The following is a 27,597-nucleotide window of genomic DNA, read 5'->3' as shown; positions in this document are numbered from 1 at the left end:
TCCTCCACACACACAAACACACACCACTCTCCAAAGGCAGGTTTGGTGTAACCAAGAAACCTCACATGCAAGTCTTTGTGAATATGGGAGGTAAACCAAAGTATTCTGAGGATAACCCACATAGCATAGTCATAGGAAGAACATGCAAACTCCATGTGAACTGAGCATCCTGGAGCCATGAGGCAGAAGTGCTAACCAATGCACCAGCCCATGGTAAGATACTACCAAAATGTATGTACAGGATTAATAAGTAAATTTTGTCTTTTTTTTTTTGTTTTTGTTTAGGGACGTTGTCCTCAAATTACTCCAGTATGAAGCATCTACAAATATAGCAGACAATAAAGGATGCTTTCCACTTCACCTAGCAGCATGGAAGGGGGATGTTGAAATTGTGAAGATATTAATTCACCATGGACCATCACTGTGCAGAGTAAATGAACAGGTATGAAGTAACATGCAACAAGAGGGCAGATATTTGTTATAAGATATAAAACCATTATTTATTAAACTTTAATACTAATTAAATCAATTTTGTTCCTTCATATTTATATTAATATTATAATAAGTACGAATTTCACTGTACTCTTTTACAGATGACAATTATCACTATAACAACAGGAACATTTATTTAAAATATTTAGCATACATTCATACAGGTAAGGAGGCTCATAATGCTTTTTAACAATTCCAGGTACAGCAAAAATGGGTTACAAAAAGAAAGTAAAACCTAAAGAACAATTGTTTTTAGAAGGTTATTTAAGACTGTAGGGTGAGACCATAAAAGTCTGCTTTATTAAACAAATACTATTCTACTACTGGTACAGTATGTAATGTAATAATATACTGTTGTTAGTGGGCTGTGGGAGACTGTTGGGGAATTTTCCTTTAAATAACAGCTGAGATCACCACTGCAATGGTTCCAATGGACATTCTTTATTACAACAGATTTGATGGAGCACCTGCCACATGAACACCCTGGGTTCACTGTGACAAATGCTGACCTAATACAGGGAGAGCTACTTTATACGGACTGAGATGATTTAATAGCACCACTGCATAATACATTTGTATAATACAAGTCACCCCATCACACCATGTGCCTTTTGTGGATAGGATGAACACTGAAATATTTAAATGGTTATGAAAAACAACTGAACAAATGATCTCACCATTGCCATCTTGGATACAATAGGCTCAGAAAATCTTATAAGAAAATTTCCCTTACAAAAACATGCAGGGTAGAATCTCAGAGGCAATGTTAAATAAAAGTAGACACATTGTTTTGTCAACAGGGCTAGCAGACACAATTCACAACTAAACAAGAGTCCACAAATAACACAAATAACAACAGCATTTATTTCTACTTCACATTTTCATACAAAGAATGTAGCTGAAAATGCTTTACAAGATCTCAAAGAAAATGTTACAAGAACAGAAAAACAAACTAGGAATAGAAAAAAATAAGAATGAACGAGTGACATATCAAAAATAATAGATGCGAATAAATCAGTACAAAGCTACATAATGTAGATATGCAAGTATTAGGAAAAAAAGTAGACTTTTTATATGTAGATTCATTTTTAGGTCTCTAAAGATACGTAAGTCCAATGTTATGGACAGAAAAAAAAAAAACAGTGGCGCGATGCTGGAGAAAATTACAATATCTGAGGGTTTCCAAGAAAAAAGACCACCCAGCAACCAATGGGCATTCCATCTATATTAAATGATAAAAAAAATAAACAAAAAACACTAAATATAGGTGAAAACAAAGAACAGATCCAAAAAAAAGACCTGCAGTTGAAATTAGAGGTAAGCACTGTTGCTGGCACTCCTGATACACCGCTTGCTTCTTCATAGAAAAATACAGCAAGATGGCCTGCTCCTTGTGATTGCACAGCATGTTTACAGTACGTGTATTCACTAGACTTTCAACAAGTTAGAGTATTTAAACTAATCATGGCTTTGTAAGTGCAATGTGAGAATTTTAAAATTAGTTTTTGGCAGCCTCAATAGAAAATTAAGAACGGGCATACTGTGTATTTAGAACATAAGAATATTAAGAAATCTGACAAATGAGAGGAGGCCATTCAGACCATCAAGCTTGTTCGTTTAGCTAATAGCTAAGCTGTCCCAATATTTCATTTTTAAAGGTTGTCAAGGTTTCTATTTCAGGTTCATGTCTTCATTGTTTGTTCCACATTCTCCTCAACTCTCTCTGTAAAGAAGTGCTTCCTGCCTTGAGTTTCAAATGCACTTCTTCTTAATTTCCACTGATGTCCTTGAGTATGTGATTAACGCTTAAGCTAAGGCAATTCTGCTGGATCTACTTTATCAATGCCTTTGAGGATTTTGAAGACCTGGGTTATGTCCCCATGCAGTCTCCTCTTCTTGAGACTAAACAGGTTTAATTCTCTGAGTCTGTCACAGTATGACATGTCCTTAAGTTCTGGGATGCTCTTGGTTGCTCTCCACTGCTCAGCTTCAAGAGCTGCTATGTCCTTTTTGTATAACGTGGTGGCCAGAACTGCACACAATACTCCAGATGTGGTCTCACTAGTGCATTATATAGTCTGAGAAGCCATTATTGTAATTAACTATGATCAATGTCAATGTCTGAGCTAGTGTAGTAGCTCAAGTATAGTATAGTTAGTTTTCTTGTGACTGGTGCACTGTAAAGCTGACTTAGTTTAATGATACTAAGAATTTTGATGGTGAATTCATGTGAGTATTAAAGGAAAGATTTGTAGTAAAAGGTTTTGTTAAATTCCTTCAATAAGTTCAGTTCCAGAACTGAAGAAATATTTTTTGCCCAGCAGATATTGTGAGATGAACTCTCAAACACGGCGAAATTGGTGTATGAGTCCTCCAACAACAACAACAACATTTATTTATATAGCACATTTTCAAACAAAAAATGTAGCTCAAAGTGCTTTACATAATGAAGAAAAGAAAAATAAAAGACAAAGTAAGAAATTAAAATAAGACAACATTAATTAACATAGAATAAGAGTAAGGTCCGATGGCCAGGGAGGACAGAAAAAACAAAAAAAAACTCCAGACGGCTGGAGAAAAAAATAAAATCTGCAGGGGTTCCAGACCACGAGACCGCCCAGTCCCCTCTGGGCATTCTACCTCACATAAATGAACAGTCCTCTTTGTATTTAGGGTTCTCATGGAAGGACTTGATGATGATGGTCATACAAACTTCTGGCTTTTAATCCATCAATGTTGGAACATCACGGTGCTTTGAGTAGATGGTGGTGGTGCAGGCCGCCACCACAAAGAAACTGAAAAAAGAAACAAAAGAGAAAGTAGGGGTTAATACGGATTTTAGAGCCACCATGAATAGTTATTATAATGAATTGAATATACAGAGTATCAGGATTAAACTAAAATGAAGTTATGAGAAGGCTATGTTAAAATAATGTGTTTTCAGTAGTTTTTTAAAGTGCTCCACTGTATTAGCCTGGCGAATTCCTACTGGCAGGCTATTCCAGATTTTAGGTGCATAACAGCAGAAGGCCGCCTCACCACTTCTTTTAAGTTTTGCTCTTGGAATTCCAAGGAGACACTCATTTGAGGATCTAAGGTTACGATTTGGAATATAGGGTGTCAGACATTCCGATATATAAGATGGGGCGAGATTATTTAAGGCTTAATAAACCATAAGCAGAATTTTAAAGTCAATCCTGAATGACAAAGGTAACCAGTGTAGTGACATCAAAACTGGAGAAATGTGCTCGGATTTTCTTTTCCAAAACACCCGTAAAGCAGGCCAGGACCTCCACTGATGTGCCCAAAAGAGGCTCACGTTAACTTAGGAGGAGGATGACGAGGTTGGGAACATGCACTGATACAGCATGTTGCTGCACCCACCTTAACTTAGCCAGGTCTCAATTACTACCTGCTGGCTTCAGCTGAAGCAGGCCCCAAAAATAGGGAGCTGGCTGTAAAACTTCAAAATACAAATTTACACATAACAGCAGGACTGTCATGTATTCAATGGCTACTTTTCCTCCACTAGCACATTCAATACTATGGAACTGTTTAACTAATACTACAACAGGGACAGTGGTGTAATTTTGTGAAATAATTATTTGAAAGATTTTTAAAGAAATCATTTGTATCTCAAAACTAAATCTGCTTGTTATCATTTTAGGTGGTTTGAAGCTGAAATTTAAAAGGGAGTAAGAGTGAGAGTTTTTGTACTGTAACTCTGTAACTCGTAAGTCTTAGGTTAATAACATTATCACAAACCTTCCCTACAGGTCATCAAACACAATAAGAATATGAACTCCATTTCTTAGCAGTTCCTGTGTCAAAAAACAGTGTGATTGGCATTATCTGTTGGACTTCTGTTCTTACCACCTGACTAAAGTCTAAATCTTTCTTTATTCCTGCCAGCTGCCTGTTACAAGTACCAGTATGTTTCACTTACTTTCAGTGCCTGTTTTTTATGATTGCACTGCTCTACAATGTAAGAATAATGAGGTCTGACAAGAAAATAACCTGTGAGCAATTTGCTGAGTATGAGTGCACGCAAATTATAAAATAAAATTACACTTTGTTTTAATATTTTACTGTCAGTAAGCAGATGCTTGAGGGCACTGTTGCCCAGTGAAACCCAACAGACAGATGCAGACACTGGTTTAAAAGCACCCAGAAGTATTTTTATTTTCTTCTTCAAAGTGCCCCAAAGCACCTCCACCACCATAAACAAGTAATCACAAATAATAAATGCACACTATTAAACACAATAATCCTCCTCTCCTCCCAGCAGCTCCGTCACACTCCCTCCCAACTCTGGCTCGGCTTGCTGGGTCTCCCATAGTCCTTTATATAATCCTTGACCTGGAAGCGCTTCTCCTCTTCTGTTCATGTGACTTGTCAGCACCTCTGGGTCAGATGGAGAATTACATTTTTCTTCAGCCCGGAAGTACTTCTGTTCCTCCGTCCCTGTGACTTGGGAGTACTTCCGGGCTATATGGGAAACAAAAATCCCTTCGTCTCCCTGCAGCGTCACACGGTGGCCCCCACAGCACCCAGCAGAGTTTTGAAGCCAAACTCCATCTTCCATGATGCCCTATGGGAATCTAGGGTACCTCTAGGCTGCAGGGAAGACACCATCTAGTGTCCTGGATGTGTCAAATTCCATCTTCCATGATGCCCTACGGGAATCCAGGGTACCTCTAGGCTGCAAGGAAGACACCATCTAGTGTTCTGGATGTGTCGGCCGGGGTGAGCTGCCAGCTGTCCATCACAATACATATTTGGATTTGGCTTCACCTTCACTAAGTTGTACAATGTATACATTCTTTACCATGAAGTCATCCTCTGCTTTCTAGTGATATTTAATATGCCAGTCATATGGCAACTAAGTGAGGAATGAAAGGAAGCCTGAGCGTTTGTAGTTTAGCACTGCAAAAAATTACAATCTGTTTACAGTATATAAAGTGCTAAGGTCTGTCCTTTTGTAACATGATTACCTGCAAACCACTGGTGCTACAACTTTGATCTTGTTTCTGATCTAAAGCGTATGACCTAATAAATTCTGGAAATGCAAAAAAAAATTGAGGTAACAGCAACTTTGGCAAGCTAGCTTGCACTCATGAGTTTATTACGGCAAAGTGACAAGTTGGAACAAAAAGTAAGATCAGTGACATCTGCTAAGCGTCTAGCAAATCACGGAGGCTGATGATATGATAAAGAACAGAATAATAGGAAGAAGAAGAAGTAAAGCAGCGCCATCTGCTGAGTTTCAAGTGCGGGTTACAGAATGCAAGTACGACAAAGACGGAGAGATGTATGCGACTGGAGATTCACGTGTTTCACTAGTCTTATATATAAACGTCTACACGTGGAAGTGTGTGTGTCTGTCCGACCCGGAAGTGAGAGGTGGAGTCTGGGTAAGGGCTCCATCTCCGAGGATACACAAGCAAGGTCAGCACATCGGCAAAGCGAAACATCTGAATAAAAAGTTACTTGCTTAGCGACTAATACAGAAGCAAGGCAAGCACATCGGCAAAACGATATCCCTTTTACTTTTCCCCCTTCCTAATACACAAGCGAGGTGAGCATGGCAGCAAAAGGAAACCTCCAAAGACAGACAGTCGCTTAGCCGTTAATGCACAAACGATATGTGCATGTTGGCAACATGAAACCTCCTAGGAGAGAGATGCCCAGAGTAGTTCCTTTCAATTACCTGACATCTCTACATTTCAATTTCTTTTTCTGACAATTTCAATAGTTTCTAGGACCCCAGGCTTTTTACAGCATGGGCACGGGCTTACACAGCTAGTATCTTATAAACAGCTTAAACCACCCAGAACACTTATGAATCAGATAACAATACTTAGACATTATTATGCTTCCTTCTTGCTTTTATCAATGGTGTATTAATACCACAGGAGATTTCCAGGTTCACATATGTCCGCTTGATTATATGTGCCTCCATTTAGCTAATCACCCTTTCACATGCAGTAATCTCATTAAGTCAGTGAAAAATATGCATATTTGCAGGTTATAACCTACATCTAATCCTTTCTGTCATTACCAACAATTGGTGATGTTCAGTGACATTTCGAATGTAGACCAAATACTTACCTGCCGTTGTAGTGAGGTACAGGACCTGCTTCACTTTAAATATTGTCTCATTATATCATTTTTCTGACTCGACTTTGATTTAACAAGAAACTGAAGTATTTTAAACCACCTCCTATCTTTTCAGGGTAACAAAGTCTTAAGTTCAGTTTTTGAAGGTATCTCAAATCACTCAAAGACTTGCTGAAGATTAAATTGGGATGACAGATAGGAACACAACATAAATCTCATAGCATTGCTTTTGACATTATATATTATTTTGGATCAACAGGTGTAAGGTCATTGTTTGAAGCACATAAGCACTTTACTACAACAAATGATGTTCGTGAGTACAATAAGAATAAACTTGTGTAATAGGCACTTGCTTAGACTTAGACTGCTCTTTTATTTACACCCATAACCTTTGCTTATCTCTGCCACTTCTGGAAATGACATTCAGTCAGAATGCACACTCCATCAATCCAATTCTGATACTGTCAGCAGCTTAGGTAGACAACTGCCACAGTATAACTTTAATATAGATGTTGTTTTATAGATTCTTTCTGACCTCCTTTAAAATCTTAACACAAATGATTCTTTACCTTGTGCCCTCCTAAACACATGGTGTTTTTTGCCAATGATATATCTTTCTTATATTTACTATATCTATATACACCTACATTCAGTAGGTGACAGGCAGTCTTTTTGAGGAATATCCTGTGGTGATGCCTACGTCTCTGCTGATTGTCCTCCCTAAGCAGCTGTGACACCGAAACCCGGCCTTTCTGTTGCAGAACAGCCATCTTAGCCAGTGAAGTTAAAAGAGGACTTCCCACTCTCTGGTGGCAAATTATGCTTCTGAATGTAACACATCTTCTTGTATGGCCATCCCCACATACCCACCTGAGTGAATCCTGTGTGAGCCTTCAGTACCACCAACATTTGGGCTTGGTGTTCCATTGTATGTCTTCACTTGGAGAGGGCTATACTTTACATTCTGAATCCAGCATCCAGGTTCACATCAAGCAGCTCCTCCGAGAAGCAGAGAGGGATGCTTTTTGAATGAATTTCCTGCCAGAGACACGATCCAGCTAAATGTCTTTATCACTTGTGCCATGGGATGAACCTGAATCAGTGGAAAGTTCCGTCTTTGCTTGTTTATTGCTGTCTTAGTTTTGTAGTGTGACAGATAGGGGGTGCTATCGTCCCCTTGAACCCTCAGATCAGACGCCAGACACCAGATAAAAGTCCAATAATTATTTTTATTCGGGCAATATAGCGCACAAAGCACCCTCCACTCCACAATACTCATAAACAATACACTACTCAAATCTTAATACAATAAACATTAATCCTCCACTCCCAGACGCGTTGCCACCCTTCCTCCCGACTCAGCTCATCCATCTGGGATTTCCCAAAGTCCTTTATAGTCCTTGACCCGGAAGTGCTTCTGTACCCTCAGTCCATGTGACTTCCTAGCACTTCCGGGTCAGATCAAAACTCTTTTTTTTCATCCTGGAAGTACGTCATTTACTCTGTCGCTGTGACTAAGACGTACTTCCGGGTTATATAGGAAATAGAAGTCCTTGCTCCTTCCTGCAACATCCCCTGGAGGCCCTCCAACTCGGGGCACCTCTATGTTGCAAGAAGGGCTCCACCTGGCGGCCTGGGGGTATTGGCCGGGATGAACAGCCGGCCATATCCCACAGTAGGCATTTATTTAAATTTATTGAGCTTTTTTTTCATTTTTGCTCTTCTTTAGATTGTACCACTGAGTTTGGCTACACACTTGTCTTCCTTCATGAATTTAGAACTGTGTGTTTTTCGGTGTTACTGTATGTTCGGGGTTTGTTGTGTTTTTACAGTTCATCTTTGGTTGACACACAATCACTTTCAGAAAATACCATCCCCTGTCACCAGTCCCCTTAAATAACCACCATACAATGGAATAAAACAGTAAGTGAAACAGTATATATCGATGAACTTTAACTGTAAAATAATTATTAAGGTGAGATGGTTTTCAGTTAACACCACTTCTAAGAGAGATCAAATATCTTTTTTGTCTGACAAATCAAGCATTTACTTTCTTGAAAATCAAACTAAGCAACATATATACATTTTCCAAATGTTAATATGTTTAATTTGCCTTTTTCTCTGCTACTGAACAACATAAAATCAATAAAGAAAACAAAATTCTACAGATTCTTCTAAATTAATCATAAGGAGAAAATAATCGATTCTTTAAGTGTTTTTTCCACTAAAGCCCAGATTTCATTTTCAGCAGAAAAAGCAGCCAAAATGTTTGGCGCATCTGGGCATTGATGTTTTTGCTCTTTCATTTTTGTGAATTTCTTGAGTGTCCCAAGGTTCACGTCAAGCAGCTCCTCCGAGATGCCAAGAGGGGTGCTGTTTGAATGAATTTCTCGCCATGTTGCTGACTGATGGTGAAATGTGAACAGTGACAGGATAGAATGGATAGCTCCTTGAAAGGGAAGAACAAGACGTACTTGCATTTTTTTTTGCTGTGTTCTTCATGGGTGGCTATCAACAAGAGGCATGGCCTGTGCTTAATCATTAACTTCTTCTTAGAGGGGACAAACAACACATTGGCATCTATGACTATGGGAAAGACACAAGTGTATGCATCAGAAACAGCCTTACATTGTCTTCCAGGATTGTATTTGGTTTTTTTTTGCACGCACTTTTAAATCACTTACTATATTAAAAGCAGCCCAGTACATCTTATTCTAATATTCGCTGGCTACACAAGCCATCATTGCAATATCATTGATTCCTTAAGTACCCACCAGTGGTCGAGATAAACCACTACACAATGTTGGCCCTGTACTCAGTGTGACTAAACAGCAGATAGCACTCAGAAATAAAATGCAAATGCCGCAACTGCAACTGTAGTTTTATTTGTCATTGTCAATATGAAATAGTTCCAGTTTTTCAATTTCAAACCAGTCATCCAATCTATTGGTTTAGGGGTTTGAGAATTTCCTGTGTGCTTGCAATAAACTCAATTTCAGTTTCACCAATTCCAAAAGTGTCCATTACTGCCCTAATTACTTTTTTATTATATCTCCAGCAGCACTATGCACTCTTAACCATATTGGAGCATTAAGTTCATGTTGTGTGAAGTATACACAGTATCTGGAGTGTCTGTGCTAGATTTCATACAAGGACATTTTGCGTCTCTTCCAAAAAAGCAGTGCTCTGGGAGGTTTAATGTTTTGCAGAGTCAGCTAGGATTTGATCAAGGACTCTCTCTCGGTCTCTCTCTTGTTTTCAGGTCCTGCCCTTTAAACATTACACCACACTATTGCTTGCTCTCAGTATTATTTTTTTCTGTGGTTTACATCACTGAACATGTATTACCCTCTACGTGCTAAATGACATGAATTTCCAGAAAATGCCCAGTATATTAGAATAAGTTAAATTTATACTCCATTCTCATTTTATGCTGACTAGTCATGCTGCTGGAATTGAATGGTGCTGTCAAAGGTTGAGTAAATTAACATCACAAATCCAGTTTCTCGGTCTGCATTTTCCATTTGATGGTTGAGGATAGGGGGGTGCAGAGTCCATTGCAGTAGCATCACAGGGTCCAAAGTAGGAAGAAATGCATTTGGGATGCAGGGACTAATTAGAGCAACCAGTTTACCTCACAAGCCTGTTTTTGGGATGTGGATGTGCAGGAAAGCTGACTATCCTTAAAAAAACTAGTAGTGGGAGAAAGAGACTGAGTGGGACACTTAACCTAGCTCTCTGGATTTATGAAGCTGCAGTGCTAATTACTGTGCCACCGTGTTGCACTTGGCTATGGTCAATCAATCTCTGTTTATACAGTATGTCAGCTGGTATAGCAATGGAAATCACAAAGCATTTTACAGTGAATAAAATATGTGAAATTAAAACAAAAGAAATAATATATTGTAGATGAGATAATGGGAATTTGTAATGACTGACTACATCCTGGGAATCTGTAGTGACTGACTCAAGTCAGACCATGTTATACTTTGCCGGTGTATGGATGGCCTAACACTCTTAAATGGTGCTGTTATACCACACATTGAGTTGGGCATTTCATACAGAGTAGCAATACTGGACAATTATCAGACCTTTTTATTGGACAATTAACAACGTTTTAAAGATTGGCCTCTCACAGGTACAGTCCATGCAAAATGAAAGCAGGAGCATGGAGGTAAGATGTCTGAGTGGACGAAGGGCAGAAGGCACAGAGAAATACAATGTGTAGTTATGGGAAATCCAGCGCTCAAGCTGCTTGAAGAGTAAGGAAATGTAACTGTCGAGCCAAGACTAAAGTGGCCAGTGAAGTGGTTGCTCTTTTGGGGGTATTATGCTACATCCTCTTCAAATGTTCTGTTCTGTCTTAAATGAAAACGTATTTTTGTGTTTACTGTGATGTGGGTTTATGGTGTTCTAGGAGTGCCAACAAAATGGTACTGAATACAAAGGTCTTTGAAGTGATCAGCCTGCAGCTCACATGTGCACTACAAATTAATTTCCAGCCGCAATATAATTGCTTTCCCTGTAACTTTTTAATTCCATAGTGTCTCCACTTTTTAGTCTGGTAAGTATCCGTAATAGCACGTCACACTTTCTTTTTTCGTTTTCTTAATGATGGCCAGTAAAGGAAATACAGATAATTTCTTTCTCATTAGTCTAAAGTGGCAGCCATTTAATGTAGAGGATAAATATTTTTAAAGAATTTCTGTTTAGTAAACATTTGCACTAAATATAGACAGGAAACTATTTATTAAGAAGCATTGTAGAGAAAAGCCAAGCAAAATGACACCTTTTATTGGTCCCTTCTTCAGGCAAGATGTAATACAGAAACTGGAGTTCCCTGTGTTTATATACACTCTAGGACAAGCAACAACATTGGTAAATCTTTAAATGAGAAATCTTAAATGTAAAAATTTACCAATGTTGTTTCTTGTCCTAGAGTGTATATAAACACAGGCAACTCCAGTTTCTGTATTACATCTTGCCTGAAGAAGGGGCCTGAGTTGCCTCGAAAGCTTGCATATTGTAATCTTTTTAGTTAGCCAATAAAAGGTGTCATTTTGCTTGGCTTTTCTCTACATTCATAATGGCTAACACGGTACAACACCCTAGTACTTAAGAAGCATTGGGTAGACATGCTCAGGTAGCATGACCTCTAGTATAGGGTACAGGATGTTATGGATAATCAGGTCTATGCATCCATACTCTGGCCACTTGGTACATAATGGGGTCAGTGTGAATCTCAGTAACTACACCCATGTCTGCCAAATTAAAAAGAGGGCTTGGGGCCAGAAATATATAAAATATGTACAGTGATCAGTACCACTTCAAAGTAAAACCAGCAGAGCAGTGTTTTATGTACAAAAGAAGAAAACAATTGTTTTAGGTTATCAAAATTGAGAAATTATTCATTCCATACATATCCATGGATTTTTGAGGATATCAATAATAATTTGATGTCTGTACTCTTATCTGTTGTAGTTTATTTGGCCTTTTCGTTAATGTGGAAGGAGACCTCTATCAGGACTAGTATAGCCATTGTACACAGGTAGTTCCCACTGTTGACTGCACTAACAGTATTCATTTGTGTGATTGTGTTAGCACAGTAAAGCTCTCCCCTCAGAATGGTGGTGGAATAACTAGAGATCAGCAAAGAGATGCATTCTCATGTACAGTATACTCCTCACTGGAGCACATAATAGTGAAATGGTAAACTAGGAGTCATCTAATATTGAAGCCTAGGGTTGAGGACACATGAGGACACATGGGGATATCCATAATACATGACCAGGGCATAAAAGACATTTCAGCCATTAACCACCTTGAACTTGGAGGTGGTTGGAGGAAGAGATAAAGTGGACCAGTATAGTGGAACTAACAAGAAATTGAGAAAGAACAGTGGAAACTCTGTGTTTATAGGTAGGCAAGGTACTCCATCCATTAGACAGGAGTGAAAGTTACTGGAGATTTAAGCCAAGTGCGGCAGACAGGATCTTTTTTTTTTTATTATTTTGTTGTTACTTCCCCTTCCTCATTTTCTCATTTATTTCCTACTGGCACCACCTTTGGAAGAGCTGCCAATAAACTGACTGCCCTTGTCATATCTATATATATAATTCACTAAGTCCATGGCAAGCAAGATGCATGCAAGACAGAGCCACGCCTGCCAACTCACCTAGTCCCACCCACCAACTCTAAGACCATGGGATACGCACAACAGAGCCCCGCCCACCAACTCTAACCCTCCTCCTGAGTCCACTCTCGCTCTCGAGGCACACAGCACCTCACCAAACACTGCCTCAGTCACTTTTGTCTCTGCTACAGTCCACATGCACCTCTGAGCCACGTTGACTTGTCATTGTTCTTTTCGGTTCCGGCTGCTTTTCTATATATAATCCACCAAGTCCCCCGACCATGGGATACGCACGCACGCAAGACAGAGCCCCGCCCGCCAACTCTAACCCTCCTCCCGCGTCATGGGGTACGCACAACAGAGCCCCGCCCGTCAACTCTAGCACTTACTGTCGCCGGTTCTATTAACAAGCAACCTTTGTGGCGTCACATGCATGTACTTACACTAACGACACATATGACAGCTCTTCCTCAAGAACAAGATTTCGCAAGACGGGAAAACTGGAACACCTGCAACATTACCTTCACATTGTTTTCCTTTTATTTCTGATCCCGTTCAACAACTATATGGCGACATCGACTTCTCAACTGTAACTCCGGAACAACTCAGTACGCGAGCTATATTAAGCGTCACCAACGAAGACTCGCTACACCTTAATGAACAGGTACTGAAACTTATCCCTGCCAACAAAGTGCCTTTCACCAGCGTTGACTCCATCACCACAGACGATCCCGCACTTCAACTTTCATTCCCCAAAGAATCTCTTAGCAGTCTTACTCCCACTGGCATGCCTCCGCATAAACTCAAGACTTAAAATTGGTTCAGTCGTCATGCTTCTTAGAAACCTCATGCCAGCAAGAAGTCTCTGTAAAGGCACTAGAGTGACTGTTACCAGCATTCACCGCAATGTACTGGAGTGTAAGACTATCGCAGCTGCTACCTCACAAACTGTCCATATTCCCCGGATTTCCCTGACCCCATCAGATTCAAATTTGCCTTTTACTTTTACACGCAGACAATTTCCTGTTAGATTGGCCTTTGCAATGACAATTAATAAGGCACAGGGACAAACTTTCAAAAAGATATGCCTGTATCTGCCAAAACCAGTTTTCAGTCACGGACAATTGTATGTTGCTCTCTCCAGAGTTCCATCTTTTCATTCACTCACAGTCGTATCCTCAAACCCACCCCATTTGGACAACTGTGTCTTTCAGGAAGTGATCAATACATAATTATGCGGCGTATGCTACGCCGTGGGTTGGCTAGTACATATTATTTCTTTTTATTTAGTTTTTATTTAGTTAATCACTGCCACTTTGACCTGCTAATGGTCAATTACAAATGCAAACTGAGAGGGCTGAGTGGGTGTTCACCTCAATAGTTAATTTATGCAATGCCAATAATGCTCAGCCTGTGTGTTTATACAGACTCAGAATTTTAGTAACAAATTAGGTTAGTGTTTAAGCCGTGACTCCTCCCACTTTCAGAATGATTCAGCACTACTTCCCATGACTATTAACAATGGTCTAATTTATAGTTTAGCTTGCTACATTAAACTGCTCTGCACATTGTCACATTCATTACATTTTATTTTTACTAAAACAGAATAACCTTCTCTCAATACATTTTTAAACATATTTTATGCTATTTTGTTTTTCCTGCTTTTGCAATGATTTGGATATATGTTGCTGTTATTTTCTAAAATAATTTAGGTAAAATAATAGACAAATCTAAATTCACATTCACTTTCTCCTGAATGAATTGGACGTTTTAAATAATTGTCAGGAATAAAACTGTGATGTATAATCTTTAATGTTATTACTCTCTTGCAAACTAAATGAAGCATCAAATGACTGGAAGTTTATAGAGGCTGTTCTGAGACACATGCAATTTGCTGTGTACTGTTTTTGATTTGAATTCACTCCAAGTCGGGGGTGACAGGCTGTATCTAACTTTACAGCGAACAGATGCTGATGTCCCACCGGACTTGGCAACAAGCAATTAAAGAAGAGATTTCTTCATATTTTGACAGGAAGAAAATGTTTATGCAAGATAAGAGTAATGACATTTTGATATCAAAATAGCTTCACATTTTTTTCAAAGATTTTAAAAATGGCTCAAAATAAACAGTACATTAGATGTGCAAATACAGTAGGAAGAAATGAGTTTCTGATTTTTTTGTACTGCCTCTATTCTTATTGCTTCATCAGAGACCCTAGACCAATATACACTGGCATTGCAGGGTTACAGGATATAGGGCAACGCCAGCCGGTAGTTTACCACTATTAATTGCTTACCAAAATATTAAACAAAATATATATTTCCAGGATACTGGTAGAAAAAGAAATTGAAGTAACATGAAATAGCTGCTCTTGATGTGCAATAGCAGAGTACCTCTAGTGGGGTATCCTTTTTACTAGTTAATGTTCTAGGCGCCATCCCCACGTCAAAGGTTCCATTAATGTACACTGACAATAAGGCAAATTTTTACATGAGATTATTTGTTTACCTACTTTTGTACTAGAATTTTAGGCTTTTCCCTTTAAAATGCTGTTTTCCCAGTGGTGGATCCGGAGTTCAAGAGATCCTGTGTCTGACAAGACATTGGGAGCCCCCCTCCAACCCCTGCCACCATCCAGAACCAACCTGCAGATGCATTCCATAAAAGTATGCTATTCATTGAAATGCCTGTATGTATTTATAGCATATCGTGCACAATATAGTAACATGAATACACTGGTTTAGTAGATAGTCCATACTACATAATTTATAAAACAATAATTGGCCTTGGTATTACCATGCTTTAGGATAAGAACTGTCAACTGGGGGAAAATACAATAGCCTATATAGGCTTTTGCATTCGACAATAAATCAAAATCGAACATGAGAACAGTAAATTAAAGACAAGAAACGTAATTCAAAACTGCAAAGCTGAAGCTGCCACAAGAATAGCAGCTTCACCATTTATATGGCTGGGTGCATAATCAGGCAGCTCCTTATACTGGAAACAGGGCAGATAACAACAAGCACTAATAAACAACAAAGCTGTAAGCCTGGTCTTTGAGTGTGGGGCTAGGCTGCTAGTGGTTAGGCCTGCTCCCTGGGTTCAGACCTGTGCAGATGGCAGATCTGGCTTGTTGTTGTTGTTTTTTTTATTATTTTTTGAAGCCTGTGTCTCTTTTTTTAATATTATTGTTGTGATTATGTTTTTAAATTCTTGCTCATATAGAAATTGGTTTCTGCAAATTAAATTAGGGTTATTATAGCTCTTTGGGTTGCTGAATTGATTCATGGCATTATGTTTTTGATTTGGTTTGATTTTCTAGTAGTTAAATAATCATTTGCATAGGTTTCTGATGCCATCTTTGTTTTCACAGATTTTTGTCACCATGTTACTAACATGTTTGTAGTGATCATCCATCCATCCATTTTCCAACCCGCTGAATCCAAACACAGGGTCACGGGGGTCTGCTGGAGCCAATCCCAGCCAACACAGGGCACAAGGCAGGGAACCAATCCTGGGCAGGGTGCCAACCCACCACAGTTGTAGTGATCATTCTATGCCAAATCAACTGATTTTCTACAAATCCCACGCAATTCGGTCTCCAAAAATTCTGAAAAAGAAATATACCAGGTGTACCCATGTTATCTAGGAGACACCCTGTAAAATTATTTTGATGTAAGATACAGCCAATTTTGTGAGGGGAGAGGGGAGTCAAATTTGACATGGCTTTATTTTTTCCATCATTTTACAAGACCATATCTCATGAACTAAACCACCTAGCAGGTTCAACTTTTGCATACTGGTACCTTTATAGGTATAGTAGATAACAACATCAAAATGTGTGGTCCAGATGACACCACTTGGTAACAGCCGACCTTCAAAAAAGGAAAAACAATATTTTGCGTCTTTGGCTTTGTCATGTTTAGGCTTTCAGAAAGCATACTTCTAACTGAAGTTACTGGACTGCTTATTTTTTTTTCCATGTTTAGATACCTACACAAGGCTTTTCAAAAGATTATAAACAAACAGGAAACTGCCTAGGGTTTGACCAGAAGACCTCTCAAATGTGAAAAAATCAGAGCAGCTTAATGCACTGCAGGATTGACTAGACATTTTTAAAATTATTCTTCCTGTATTCCTGGTCCCTTCTTTCTCAAAAAACAAGTCTTACTTTTCATATGTGAAGCTTTCATTTTTATTTTCCATTCTAAACATGGGTTAAATTCACTATTTTTCAGTAATGATAATCATCAAATTCTTCATCACTAACTTGGATATAGAATTAATGGGAAAAGATAAATCTCCAAAAGGTGCATTAAGCACATGAACAGCAGCTGCTTGATTTATCATTAAATACAACACTGGTTATAATGAAATGTTAACATCTTGGTATTGCGGCAGCAGGAATGTGACCCATTTCATTTCTGTTTCAATCGAAGCGCAGAGTGTAGGACACCTTTGTCTTTGAGATCAAGATGGTACTGTAGCCTCCCACTAACTGTTGTAGGTACACTAAACAATCCAATGACACACTGTAATGACACCCAACAAATATCAGCTTTAGGTGGCCAAAGAAAAGACCGTGCAAGATAGTTTGGATGCATGAAACATATCAGGATATCTGATTCCACTTCACTCTTCTCAAAAATCAGAACAATCCAACATTTTTCATCATACATGCACCCAACATAACCTCCAACAGGACACTGGTCTTATGTGAGGGACGCCTCTGATCCATCAAGAGTGTGTGATCGTGAGAGGACAGGATCTCGGCAGCTGCTTCAGTGGTGAATATTCAGACAGTCAATTGACAGTCTTCACCAGACACCTGGCTGACTTTAAGTTTGTATGTTACAGTGGTATTCTCAAGTACCAGGTACTCTTTTGGCCATGGAGAATCACATTCTCTATTCAGCAACACGACATAGAGCATTGTCATTTAATATGAAAAAAAGTTTGACATTTTTGTCTTACTGATTGAAAACTCCATGATTTACCATTATCGACACATGGCGCATTCAGCCCATGTTTAGGATGGAAAATAAACATGAAAGATTTGCATAAGAAAAGAAAGGTTTGTGTTTTGAGAAAGAAGAAACAATGTAGAATAAATGAAAAATATTTTTTAAATTATCTGCACATTTCCACATGCCATTAGGTTGCTGTGAAAATGAAATACAAAATGATTTTTTGGATTTGAGAGGTCTGCTGTTCAAAAATCTGATAAGTTACTTTTCTGTTTATTGCTTTTTCATATCGCCTTTATAGAAAAAAAAATCAAAATTCTGTGTTGGTTTCAAATGTGTTTCTGAGGCCTAAACATAGCTAAGTCAAAAACTCAAATAAAATTTTGGTCAGTTTCAAGGGGCTGCTTTGACCATACAGGGTCATCTGGACCAAATATACTGCTCAAAAAAATTAAAGGAACACTTTTTAATCAGAGTATAGCATCAGGTCAATGAAACTTCTGGGCTATTGATCTGGTCAGTTAAGTAGCAGAGGGGGTTGTTAATCAGTTTCAGCTGCTTTGGTGTTAATGAAATTAACAACAGGTGCACTAGAGGGGCAACAATCAGACGACCCCCAAAGCAGCAATGGTTTAACAGGTGGCGGCCACTGACATTTTTCCCTCCCCATCTTTTCTGACTGTTTTTTCACTAAATGTGCATTTGGCTATGGTCAGTGTCACTACTGGTAGCATGAGGCGATACCTGGACCCTACAGAGGTTGCACAGGTAGTCCAACTTCTCCAGGATGGCACATCACTATGTAGCATTGCCAGAAGGTTTACTGCATCTCCCAGAACAGTCTTAAGAGCATGGAGAAGATTCCAGGAGACAGGCAGTTACTCTAGCAGAGCTGGACAGGTCAGTAGAAGGTCCTTAACCCATCAGCAGGACCAGTATCTGCTCCTTTGGGCAAGGAGAAACAGGATGAACATTGCCAGAGCCCTACAAAATGACCTCCAGCAGGCAGGCCACTGGTGTGAATGTCAGGTGTGAATCAGAAACAGACTTCATGAGGGTGGCCTGAGGGCCTGTCGTCCTCTTGTGGGGCCCTTGATCACTGCCCAGCATCACGGAGCTCATTTGGCATTTGCCATAGAATACCAGAATTGGCAGGTCCACCACTGGCGCCCTGTGCTTTTCAAAGATGAGATCAGGTTCACCCTGAGCACATGAAGGAGCACAAGAGCAGGAGTTTTTAGAAGTAATCAGTGACTGTTTTTTAACACAGCATGTTAAAGCTCCAACATGGGGTGAAGCCTGTCTGGATTTAGTATTTTGTAATAATCAGGATAGAATTGAGGGTGTAGAGGTGATTGAACTACTAGGGTCAAGTGACCATAATATAATAATAATAAATGATATAACACAATTCTCAGTATTTTGTAAGAGTGTATATGTAAAGACTAAAATTGTTAAGTTGAACTTTGGTAGGGCTAATTTTGAGCAGATGCTACAATGTCTAAGTAGGATACACTGGGATAAGCTTTTAAGTGTGGAGACAGTCGATGAGCAGTGGAACGGGTTTATAAATGTTTTACATGTAATGCAGGACAGATACATACCTAAATTTGGAATTAATAGGAAATTTTAAAAACCTCCACATTGGATTAATAAAGATTTAAAAAAGAAGTTGGAAAGGAAAAAATTTCCTTATAAGGCATATAAGACTAATGACTGCAAAGTGAATCACAGAGCATATGAGAACATGAGGGCAACCATTAAGAAGGATATCAGGGAGGCTAAAAGACAGCTATAGAGGAATATAGCAGATAAGGCGAAAGATGACCCTAAGAGATTCTTTCAGTATTTTAGTAGTAAAAGAACAGTCAAGGAGGAGGTGATGTGCATCAGAAATAGTAAAGAGGAATTAAAAAATACAGACAGTGAAATAGCGGATGCCCTAAACTTATATATTTTCTGAGGTGTTTACAAGTGAGCAAATGGATAACCTCCCAGAGGTAAACGCGACTACTAAGGAGGTACTGAGGGATTTGGAAATTGTAGAGGGAGAAGTGCTGCTCAGATTAAATAGGCAACAAATCACCAGGGCCAGATGATATTTATCCTCAGGTTCTTAAGGAGGCTAGTGAGTACATATATAAACCCTTGACACATATTTTTAGGAAGTCACTTCGTGCTGGAGAGAGTAAGAAGGACTGGAAAATGGCAAATATCATCCCATTATATAAAAAGGGTGACAGGGTAGATCCAAGCAACTATAGGCCTGTAAGCTTAACATGCATCACAGGAATGGAAGGAATTATTAAGGATAAGATTGAGCAACATCTGGCAAGGACAGGAGTTATTCTGAACAGTCAGCATGGGTTCAGAAGAGGGAGGTCGTGTTTTACTAACATGCTACAATTCTATGAGGAGGCAACAAAAGGATATGATCAAAGTGGAGCATCTGATATTATTTATCTTGACTTTCAGAAAGCATTTGATAAGGTGCCACATGAGAGGTTGGGCATCAAATTAAAAGAAGTGAGAGTTCAGGGTGATGTTTGTAGATGGGTGCAGAATTGGCTCAGACACAGGAAGCAGAGGGTGATGGTGCGAGGAACCTCATCAGAATTGGAAAGTGTTAAGAGTGGTGTTCCACAGGGGTCAGTGCTAGGGCCATTGCTATTTTTAATATATATAAATGATTTAGATAGGATTATAAGTAACAAGCTGGTTAAGTTTGCAGATGATACCAAGATAGGTGGATCAGCAGATAATTTGGAATCCGTTATATCATTACAGAAGGACTTGGATAGCATACAGGCTTGGGCAGACTTGTGGCAGATGAAATTTAATGTCAGTAAAAATAAAGTATTACACATAGGAAGTAAAAATGTTAGGTCTGAATACACAATGGGTGGTTGGAAAATCGAGAGTACACCTTATGAGAAGGATTTAGGAGTCATAGTGGACTCTAAGCTATCGACTTCCCGACAGTGTTCAGAAGCCATTAAGAAGGCTAACAGAATGTTATGTTATATAGCACGGTGTGTGGGGTGCACTAGTGAGGCCTCATCTGGAGTACTGTGTGCAGTTTTGGTCTCCAGGCTACAAAATGGACATAGTGCTAGAAAAGGTCCAGAGAAGAGCGACTAGGCTGATTCCAGGACTACAGGGGTTGAATTATGAGGAAAGATTAAAAAACGCTGAGCCTTTACAGTTTAAGCAAAAGAAGATTAAGAGGTGACATGATTGAAGTGTTCAAAATTATGAAGGGAATTAGTACAGTGGATCGAGACTGCTATTTTAAAATGAGTTCATCAAGAATACGGGGACACAGTTGGAAACTTGTTAAGGGTAAATTTCGCACAAACATTAGGAAGTTTTTCTTTACACAAAGAACAATAGACACTTGGGATAAGCTACCAAGTAGTGTGGTAGACAGTAAGACTTTAGGGACTTTCATAACTCGACTTAATGTTTTTTTGGAAGAAATAAGTGGATAGGACTGGCGAGCTTTGTTGGGCTGAATGGCCTGTTCTCGTCAAAAGTGTTCTAATGTTCTAATGTGACAGACGTGAAAGGGTCTGGAGAACCCGTGGAGAATGTTATGCTGCCTGTAACATCGTTCAGCATGACCGATTTGGTGGTGGGTCATTGGAAGTACGGGGAGGCATATCCATGGAGGGATGCACAGACCTCTACAGGCTAGACAACAGCACCTTGACTGCCATTAGGTACTGTAATGAAATCCTTGGACCCATTGTCAGATCCTATGCTGGTGCAGTGAGTCCTGGGTTCCTCCTGGTGCACGACAATGCCCAGCCTCATGTGGCAAGAGTATGCAGGCAGTTCCTGGAGGATGAAGAAATTGATACCATTGACTGGCCCCCAGGGCAGCACGGTGGCGCAGTGGTTGCGCTGCTGCCTCACAGTTAGGAGACCCGGGTTCGCTTCCCGGGTCCTCCCTGCGTGGAGTTTGCATGTTCTCCCCATGTCTGCGTGGGTTTCCTCCGGGCGCTCTGGTTTCCTCCCATAGTCCAAAGACATGCAGGTTAGGTGGATTGGTGATTCTAAATTGGCCCTAGTGTGTGCTTGGTGTGTGGGTGTGTTTGTGTGTGCCCTGCGGTGGGTTGGCACCCTGCCCAGGATTGGTTCCCTGCCTTGTGCCCTGTGTTGGCTGGGATTGGCTCCAGCAGACCCCCGTGACCCTGTGTTCGGATTCAGCAGGTTGGAAAATGGATGGATGGATGACTGGCCCCCACGCCAGCACCTTTGGGACATTATGTTTCGGTCCATCCGACTCCGCCAGGTTGCACTTCAGACTGTCCAGGAGCTCAGTGATGTCCTGGTCCAGATCCCCCAGGACACCATATATCATCTCATTAGGAGTATGCCCCCATGTTGTCAGGCATGCATACGAGCAAGTGTGGGCCATACAAACTACTGAGTACAATTTTGAGTTGATGCAATGAAATTTCAGCAAAATGGACTAGCCTACCGCATCAGTTTTTCACTTTGATTTTCGGGGTGTCTTTGAATTTAGCCGTCTGTTGGTTGATAATTTTCATTTCCATCAAATGATGTGGCATCCTTTTGTTCCTAACACATTACTCAGTCCATATCAGTATAGACATCCAGCATGATATTTTTTCCCTTTCAGTGATGTGTTTTCAAAGTGTTCCTTTAATTTTTTTAGCTGTTTATTTTAATTTTGTCACATATTATACCAATTAATGTACCGACATGCAAAGTCTGAACCTGTTCGGTAGGTTGGTTCTGGAACTGTGGACTTGTGAAATTGATGAAAAAATGAGGTTGGATAAAATCGACACCCCCCCTCACCTCAGTAAACTGTTTGTATCTTGGAAAGTATTGATCTTACATCAAAAAAAATGTACAGAGTGTCTCCTGACTAACATGTGTACACTTGGCAATTTTTCCTGTTGCCTTGTGAAACCCAACAGACAGATGCAGACACAGGTTTAAAAGCACCAAGAAGTATTTTAATGTCCATCCATCCATTTTCCAACCCGCTGAATCCGAACACAGGGTCACGGGGGTCTGCTGGAGCCAATCCCAGCCAACACAGGGCACAAGGCAGGAACCAATCCTGGGCAGGGTGCCAACCCACCGCAGAGTATTTTAATGTTCTTCTTTAAAGTGCCCCAAAGCACCTCCACCACAATAAACAGGTAATAACTATAATAATCACACAATACTGAACACAACAATACTCCTCCTCTCCTCCTAGCAGCTCTATCACACTCCCTCCCAACTCTGGCTTGCTTGCTGGGTCTCCACCAGTCCTTTATATAGTCCTTGACCCGGAAGTGCTTCTCCTCTTCTGTTCACGTGACTTGTCAGCACTTCCGGGTCAGATGGAGAGTTACATTTTTCTTCAGCCCAGAAGTACTTCTGTCCATCCGTCCCCATGACTTGGGAGTACTTCCGGGCTATATTGGAAATGGAAATCTCCGTGTCTCCCTGCAGCGTCCCCTGGCGGTACCCATGGTACCCAACAGGGCTGTGAAGCCAAACTCCATCTCCATGGTGCCCTGCGGGAATCTGGAGCATCGCTAAGCTGCAGAGAAGTCGCCATCTAGCGTCCCGGGGTTTTCGGCCGAGTTGAGCTGCCAGCCGTCCATCACAATGTATTGAGGTTACTAAAGTTGAAACAGTCAGACAGTTACAAAAAAAATTTATATGCTTAGGCTTATTTTTAGACCAAAAACTGTTTTCACCATACTCTTTTTAAATATGCACCTACACATATTTTTTTCTTTCTAGAAGTCTAACATGCATAATGGAGATTGAAAATTGTTGTAAGTACTTTTGTTTTACACACTGCATTTTATTATTGGCAGTGTCTTTGTAACTATAGTGGCCGCACAGAGCAGCAATCATTTTGAATAGAGATGGAATCATGGGATGGAAACGTTGGATGTTAGTAAAGCAGTCCCACTGTCAGTCATTCTCAGAGTTGATGCCGAGTTCAGACACTCTCCTAATGGCAGGCTCTGAACGGGGCAGGGCTGGATGTTGGAGACCTGCAATCCCAGTCACATTTTTACCACAGCTAATGCTGCTGTGCTCAGACACTGTCCTCACTGCAGTCTGCCAAACGGGACGAGGCTGATCCTCAGGCTGCAGCACGGTGTACTTTTGCATTCACGTGGTGTACTTCACTCCTGTTGTTATGTGTGTTGCTCACATGCCTTCTCAAATTATTCTGGGCATCACAGCTCCTAACTGTGAAGTAGTTGGAAAAGCCCAAGAAAAAGATGAAATAACATGAATAATGTTTTTATTAAATGAATTTGGCCAATATTCATGTAGTTCAGTATTATTTAAACAAAAATTGAGTCATTTTTGTGGCCAGGGAATGCTTAAAAATGTTTTCCATTTAAATTAATTGTTACTAGGTGTTTGTGTTGCAAAAAGTCACTTTACCAAGGTGTTTTCAGGAAAGGATTAACACCCCAATAAAGCCTGAGAAGTTTGTACGCCTCTCCTATTAGCACTCTACCACTGAGTTACAATCATAATACAAATGCAATCATAAAGCAGCTTGCGCTGAATGTCGTTGTTTCCAGTTGCACTTACTTGTCTCATACTTTAGTGATTGTAATAAAAATCACATGCAACAATAAGGTAGCGCAAATTACTTTAAGCTTGCAAGGACTTCTTTTGACTTGATATAAAACAGAGAGAGACCCTATGTTTACTTATATATTTCATACTTAAGTACACTTAATAACAGATGCTTCAAAACTTCTGCTTGAATAGTTTTTTCATGGGCAGATTCTGTTTTTTATTCAAAGGTATCTCTACTTTTACATGACTGTTTGTACTTTACACAATACTGCTAGGACATGAGACAAAAATTTCAATAGAGCAAAGCCAAAACGTTAGACATGAATCTTAGCTGAGGGGCAGAAAACAGTTCAAAACCAAAGACTCTTTTAAATGCTTCAACAAAAATGCCAACTGTTGATTTGCTGATAATATCATTTGGCACGACTTCTGGAAAAGTGAACCTGCAACCTATGAATGTGTCCTAACTATAGGTAGATAGCTATAGCTATATATAGATAACTATAGATAGCAGTAACCATAACAGAAATAAGATGGGAAAACATATTTACTTTTGTAATAATATGTATTTTAGAAATAAAATGCATTAAATTGGTCATTTCAACAGATGGTGCATCACAAACATTTGTAGTAATAATGCAATATCTGTTGGAATGATAAATGAAATGTGTCTGTCTCTGGTATAGGGCATTTGGTATGGGATTCATAAAAGCAGTGTTAATGTTTGTGGTGTGCCATCTGTTGGAATGACTAAGACATAGCAACCATACGGACACATACTGTAGATACACAGACACTTATCCTTTAATTAAGGTGTATATGATGGCCAGATTCCTTGACCTGTATACCAGACAATGAAGTTTCAATTATTTGTAAAGGTCTAGAAGAAATTGTGAAAAATTAAAAATAATAATTTAAGCACTTTACTATGTTGGAAAGTTTATAAACATTGTAATTCCCTAAACAGATGTATATGCTGCATTCTGAAAAATCAACTCTCAACCTTCACTTACGCATGAGTGCTAAGTAAAGATGTTAATACTGTGGTTACTTATTTGAAAACAATAAAAATGGCAAAAAGGGATGCTGTTGTTGACTACTCCAAAATACTTAAAATTACACATATTAGTTGTGGGAGTTTGATAACTTTTTTTTCTTTTCTTCCTGACACATTCTGGTATTTTGTAAGCTTATTGAAACACTTAATGACAATAGGATATACATTCAAAGTGTGTTTTTGGTAAAAAAAAACAAAAAAAAACCTTATTCATGGTTTTAGCTATACTGTATATAGAGTATGACTATCACAGGTCAACAAAGATTTTTTGTAAAAGTACTTTTTAATGCTGAGCAGTATAGTAATGTGCATCCCACATTATGTCAATTCTCTTTTAGTTTAACAAGCTAAGTCACTCAGTTTTCCCCAAATGTGGTCGGGCAGATTGACGTAGTATCAACATTTCAGCGGAGTCTAACTGAGCCTTGCCATAAGTAGGAGAAATTCTAAACTTAGATGTTCGGAGGTGGGTTGGGTGATGGGGGGGTGTCAGTTCATTCTGATACACACGTTCCCTTCTAGCTGGCCAAAAATCTCGTGTAACCAGTAGGAGGCCGCAGTTCCATGGGAGTTCAGTTCTACGGTGACAGAGTCAAAATGTTTTTTCAAAACTGGCCTTTCAAATCTCAGTAGATAAATGACAATATGCACTTAGCTTAATGTATTGCTCATGTTTATTATGTGCACCTGAAAGAAGCCCATGTGGAATGATTCTCTTTCAGTAAAAACTGTTTATTAATTTGTCTGTTGTTAGGCTTATCAATTCTTTAGCATTTAATTGCTGATATAGTTTTTAGAATCATTTGTCCCCAAGTCAACCCATCAGGCAAGGAGACATTTTTATGATTAACATATACAGTATACTGTACATATTTTTCTCATGTTGCTTAAAATGTTCTTCCAAATCTTACAAGCTTTTAAACTGCACTACCCTGTTACCACTCAAATGCATTACTATCAATATGTACACAGCAAACTAATGCATTTTCAAAAAAAATATTTTTCTGAGACTGCAATGCAGCAAATGTTCCACCAACTGCAACAAAATAACTAAGTTCAATAACAATAGCCCTGTCCTAAGCACAAGGATTTGTGCCTTTGGGAAGTAGGCTTCACTTACTAGAGCAGTAGCACAGTCCGCTCCTCAGGCCAAACATGTAGCACATACTTCTCTTGACTGAACACTCTGCAGTATCTAGCAACACACAATAATATTTCAGAAAATAAGGACCTCCATTATCAGGTCTGAGTCCTCAAATCTCAGCTCTTAGTGAACTTTTACATTTTGTGGTCAGATCTTTCTATGACCTACTGATACTAGATGCTACTGTCAGAATTAGCAATAGCAAATTGTTTTTTAATAATTAGTTGTCTGTGAAGTCTATATCTTCTCTTTGTGCTTACAGGAGTCTTTTTATTTTCTAAAATACATTTACCTTAATTTGTCTGTGTGGTTTATGAAATTTGCTCTGCAATGGTCTGGCGCCTCATAAATGGAAAAGTGGTTGTTTCCTTAATGCTGAGCTAATTACTTTGGCCCCACTCAGTGTATTGTTCTACTTTAATTCACTTTGATCCTGATACAGTATATACAGTAAGTATAAGTGATGATTACAGAGTGCATTTAGACCAGATCCAAAACCGTAAAGAGATGGCAATGACATAATCAATTGGTATCTTTTTCATAAGATAATTTCACCACTAAACCACCAAAGGAAGCTGACATGCCAGGTCTATTTTTAAAAGGTACTTTTTGCAACTGCTTAATTTCCCAGTCGAACTGCAATCAGGCAAATCTATTTACGTTGATTTTTCTTTCAGAAATAATCAAGGTTTTTCATTCTTATTTCTCTGTCTGCATGCATGTTAGCATTCTCTAGAATTAACAGTGGAATGTGTCAATCCTGCCCACTTGTTCACTTGAGATGGCTGCTTTCTGGCAAAAAAGTGGTCCGCTACAGAGTCATCAAACAGTTAAGTTTCCTGCATATGTCATATGGAAAGACATTGCTACTAGCGTTTCTCATATGTCAAAGTTTAATCAGAACATTTTGGAAACCAAGAAAAGAAAAGAGTGTGCTTTGATTTATTTTTGTTGCGGTGTTATTGCATGTTATTAATGTATGCTTTTGTTCTCTGCCCTGTCTTCTGTATGCGGAACCTAATGAGGCGGGGCCACCTAATTATGCAGCTGGGGGACTGCGCACAGCAGAAAATAAGGAGGAAGTGCAGTTACACTGCA

The 27,597-nt window shown here is 39.3% G+C and overlaps 1 protein-coding gene across 4 annotated transcripts in view; it reads left to right on the top strand.

Moving 5' to 3' along the window:
* The window catches only part of anks1b (ankyrin repeat and sterile alpha motif domain containing 1B), a 1,280,504-nt gene that overhangs the window by 428,758 nt on the left and 824,149 nt on the right, over positions 1–27,597 (top strand). For all 4 annotated transcript variants that reach the window (XM_028816795.2, XM_051924626.1, XM_051924632.1 and 1 more), the window contains exon 3: positions 286–442. In XM_028816795.2, the coding sequence (XP_028672628.2) occupies positions 286–442 (157 nt within the window). The remainder of the gene's footprint in view (positions 1–285; positions 443–27,597) is intronic.

Source organism: Erpetoichthys calabaricus, chromosome 1 (assembly GCF_900747795.2).
Source record: "Erpetoichthys calabaricus chromosome 1, fErpCal1.3, whole genome shotgun sequence".
In the NCBI taxonomy this organism is placed as follows: domain Eukaryota; kingdom Metazoa; phylum Chordata; class Cladistia; order Polypteriformes; family Polypteridae; genus Erpetoichthys; species Erpetoichthys calabaricus.
Note: the sequence above shows the minus strand (reverse complement) of the source record. Positions and strands in the feature narration are given on the sequence as shown.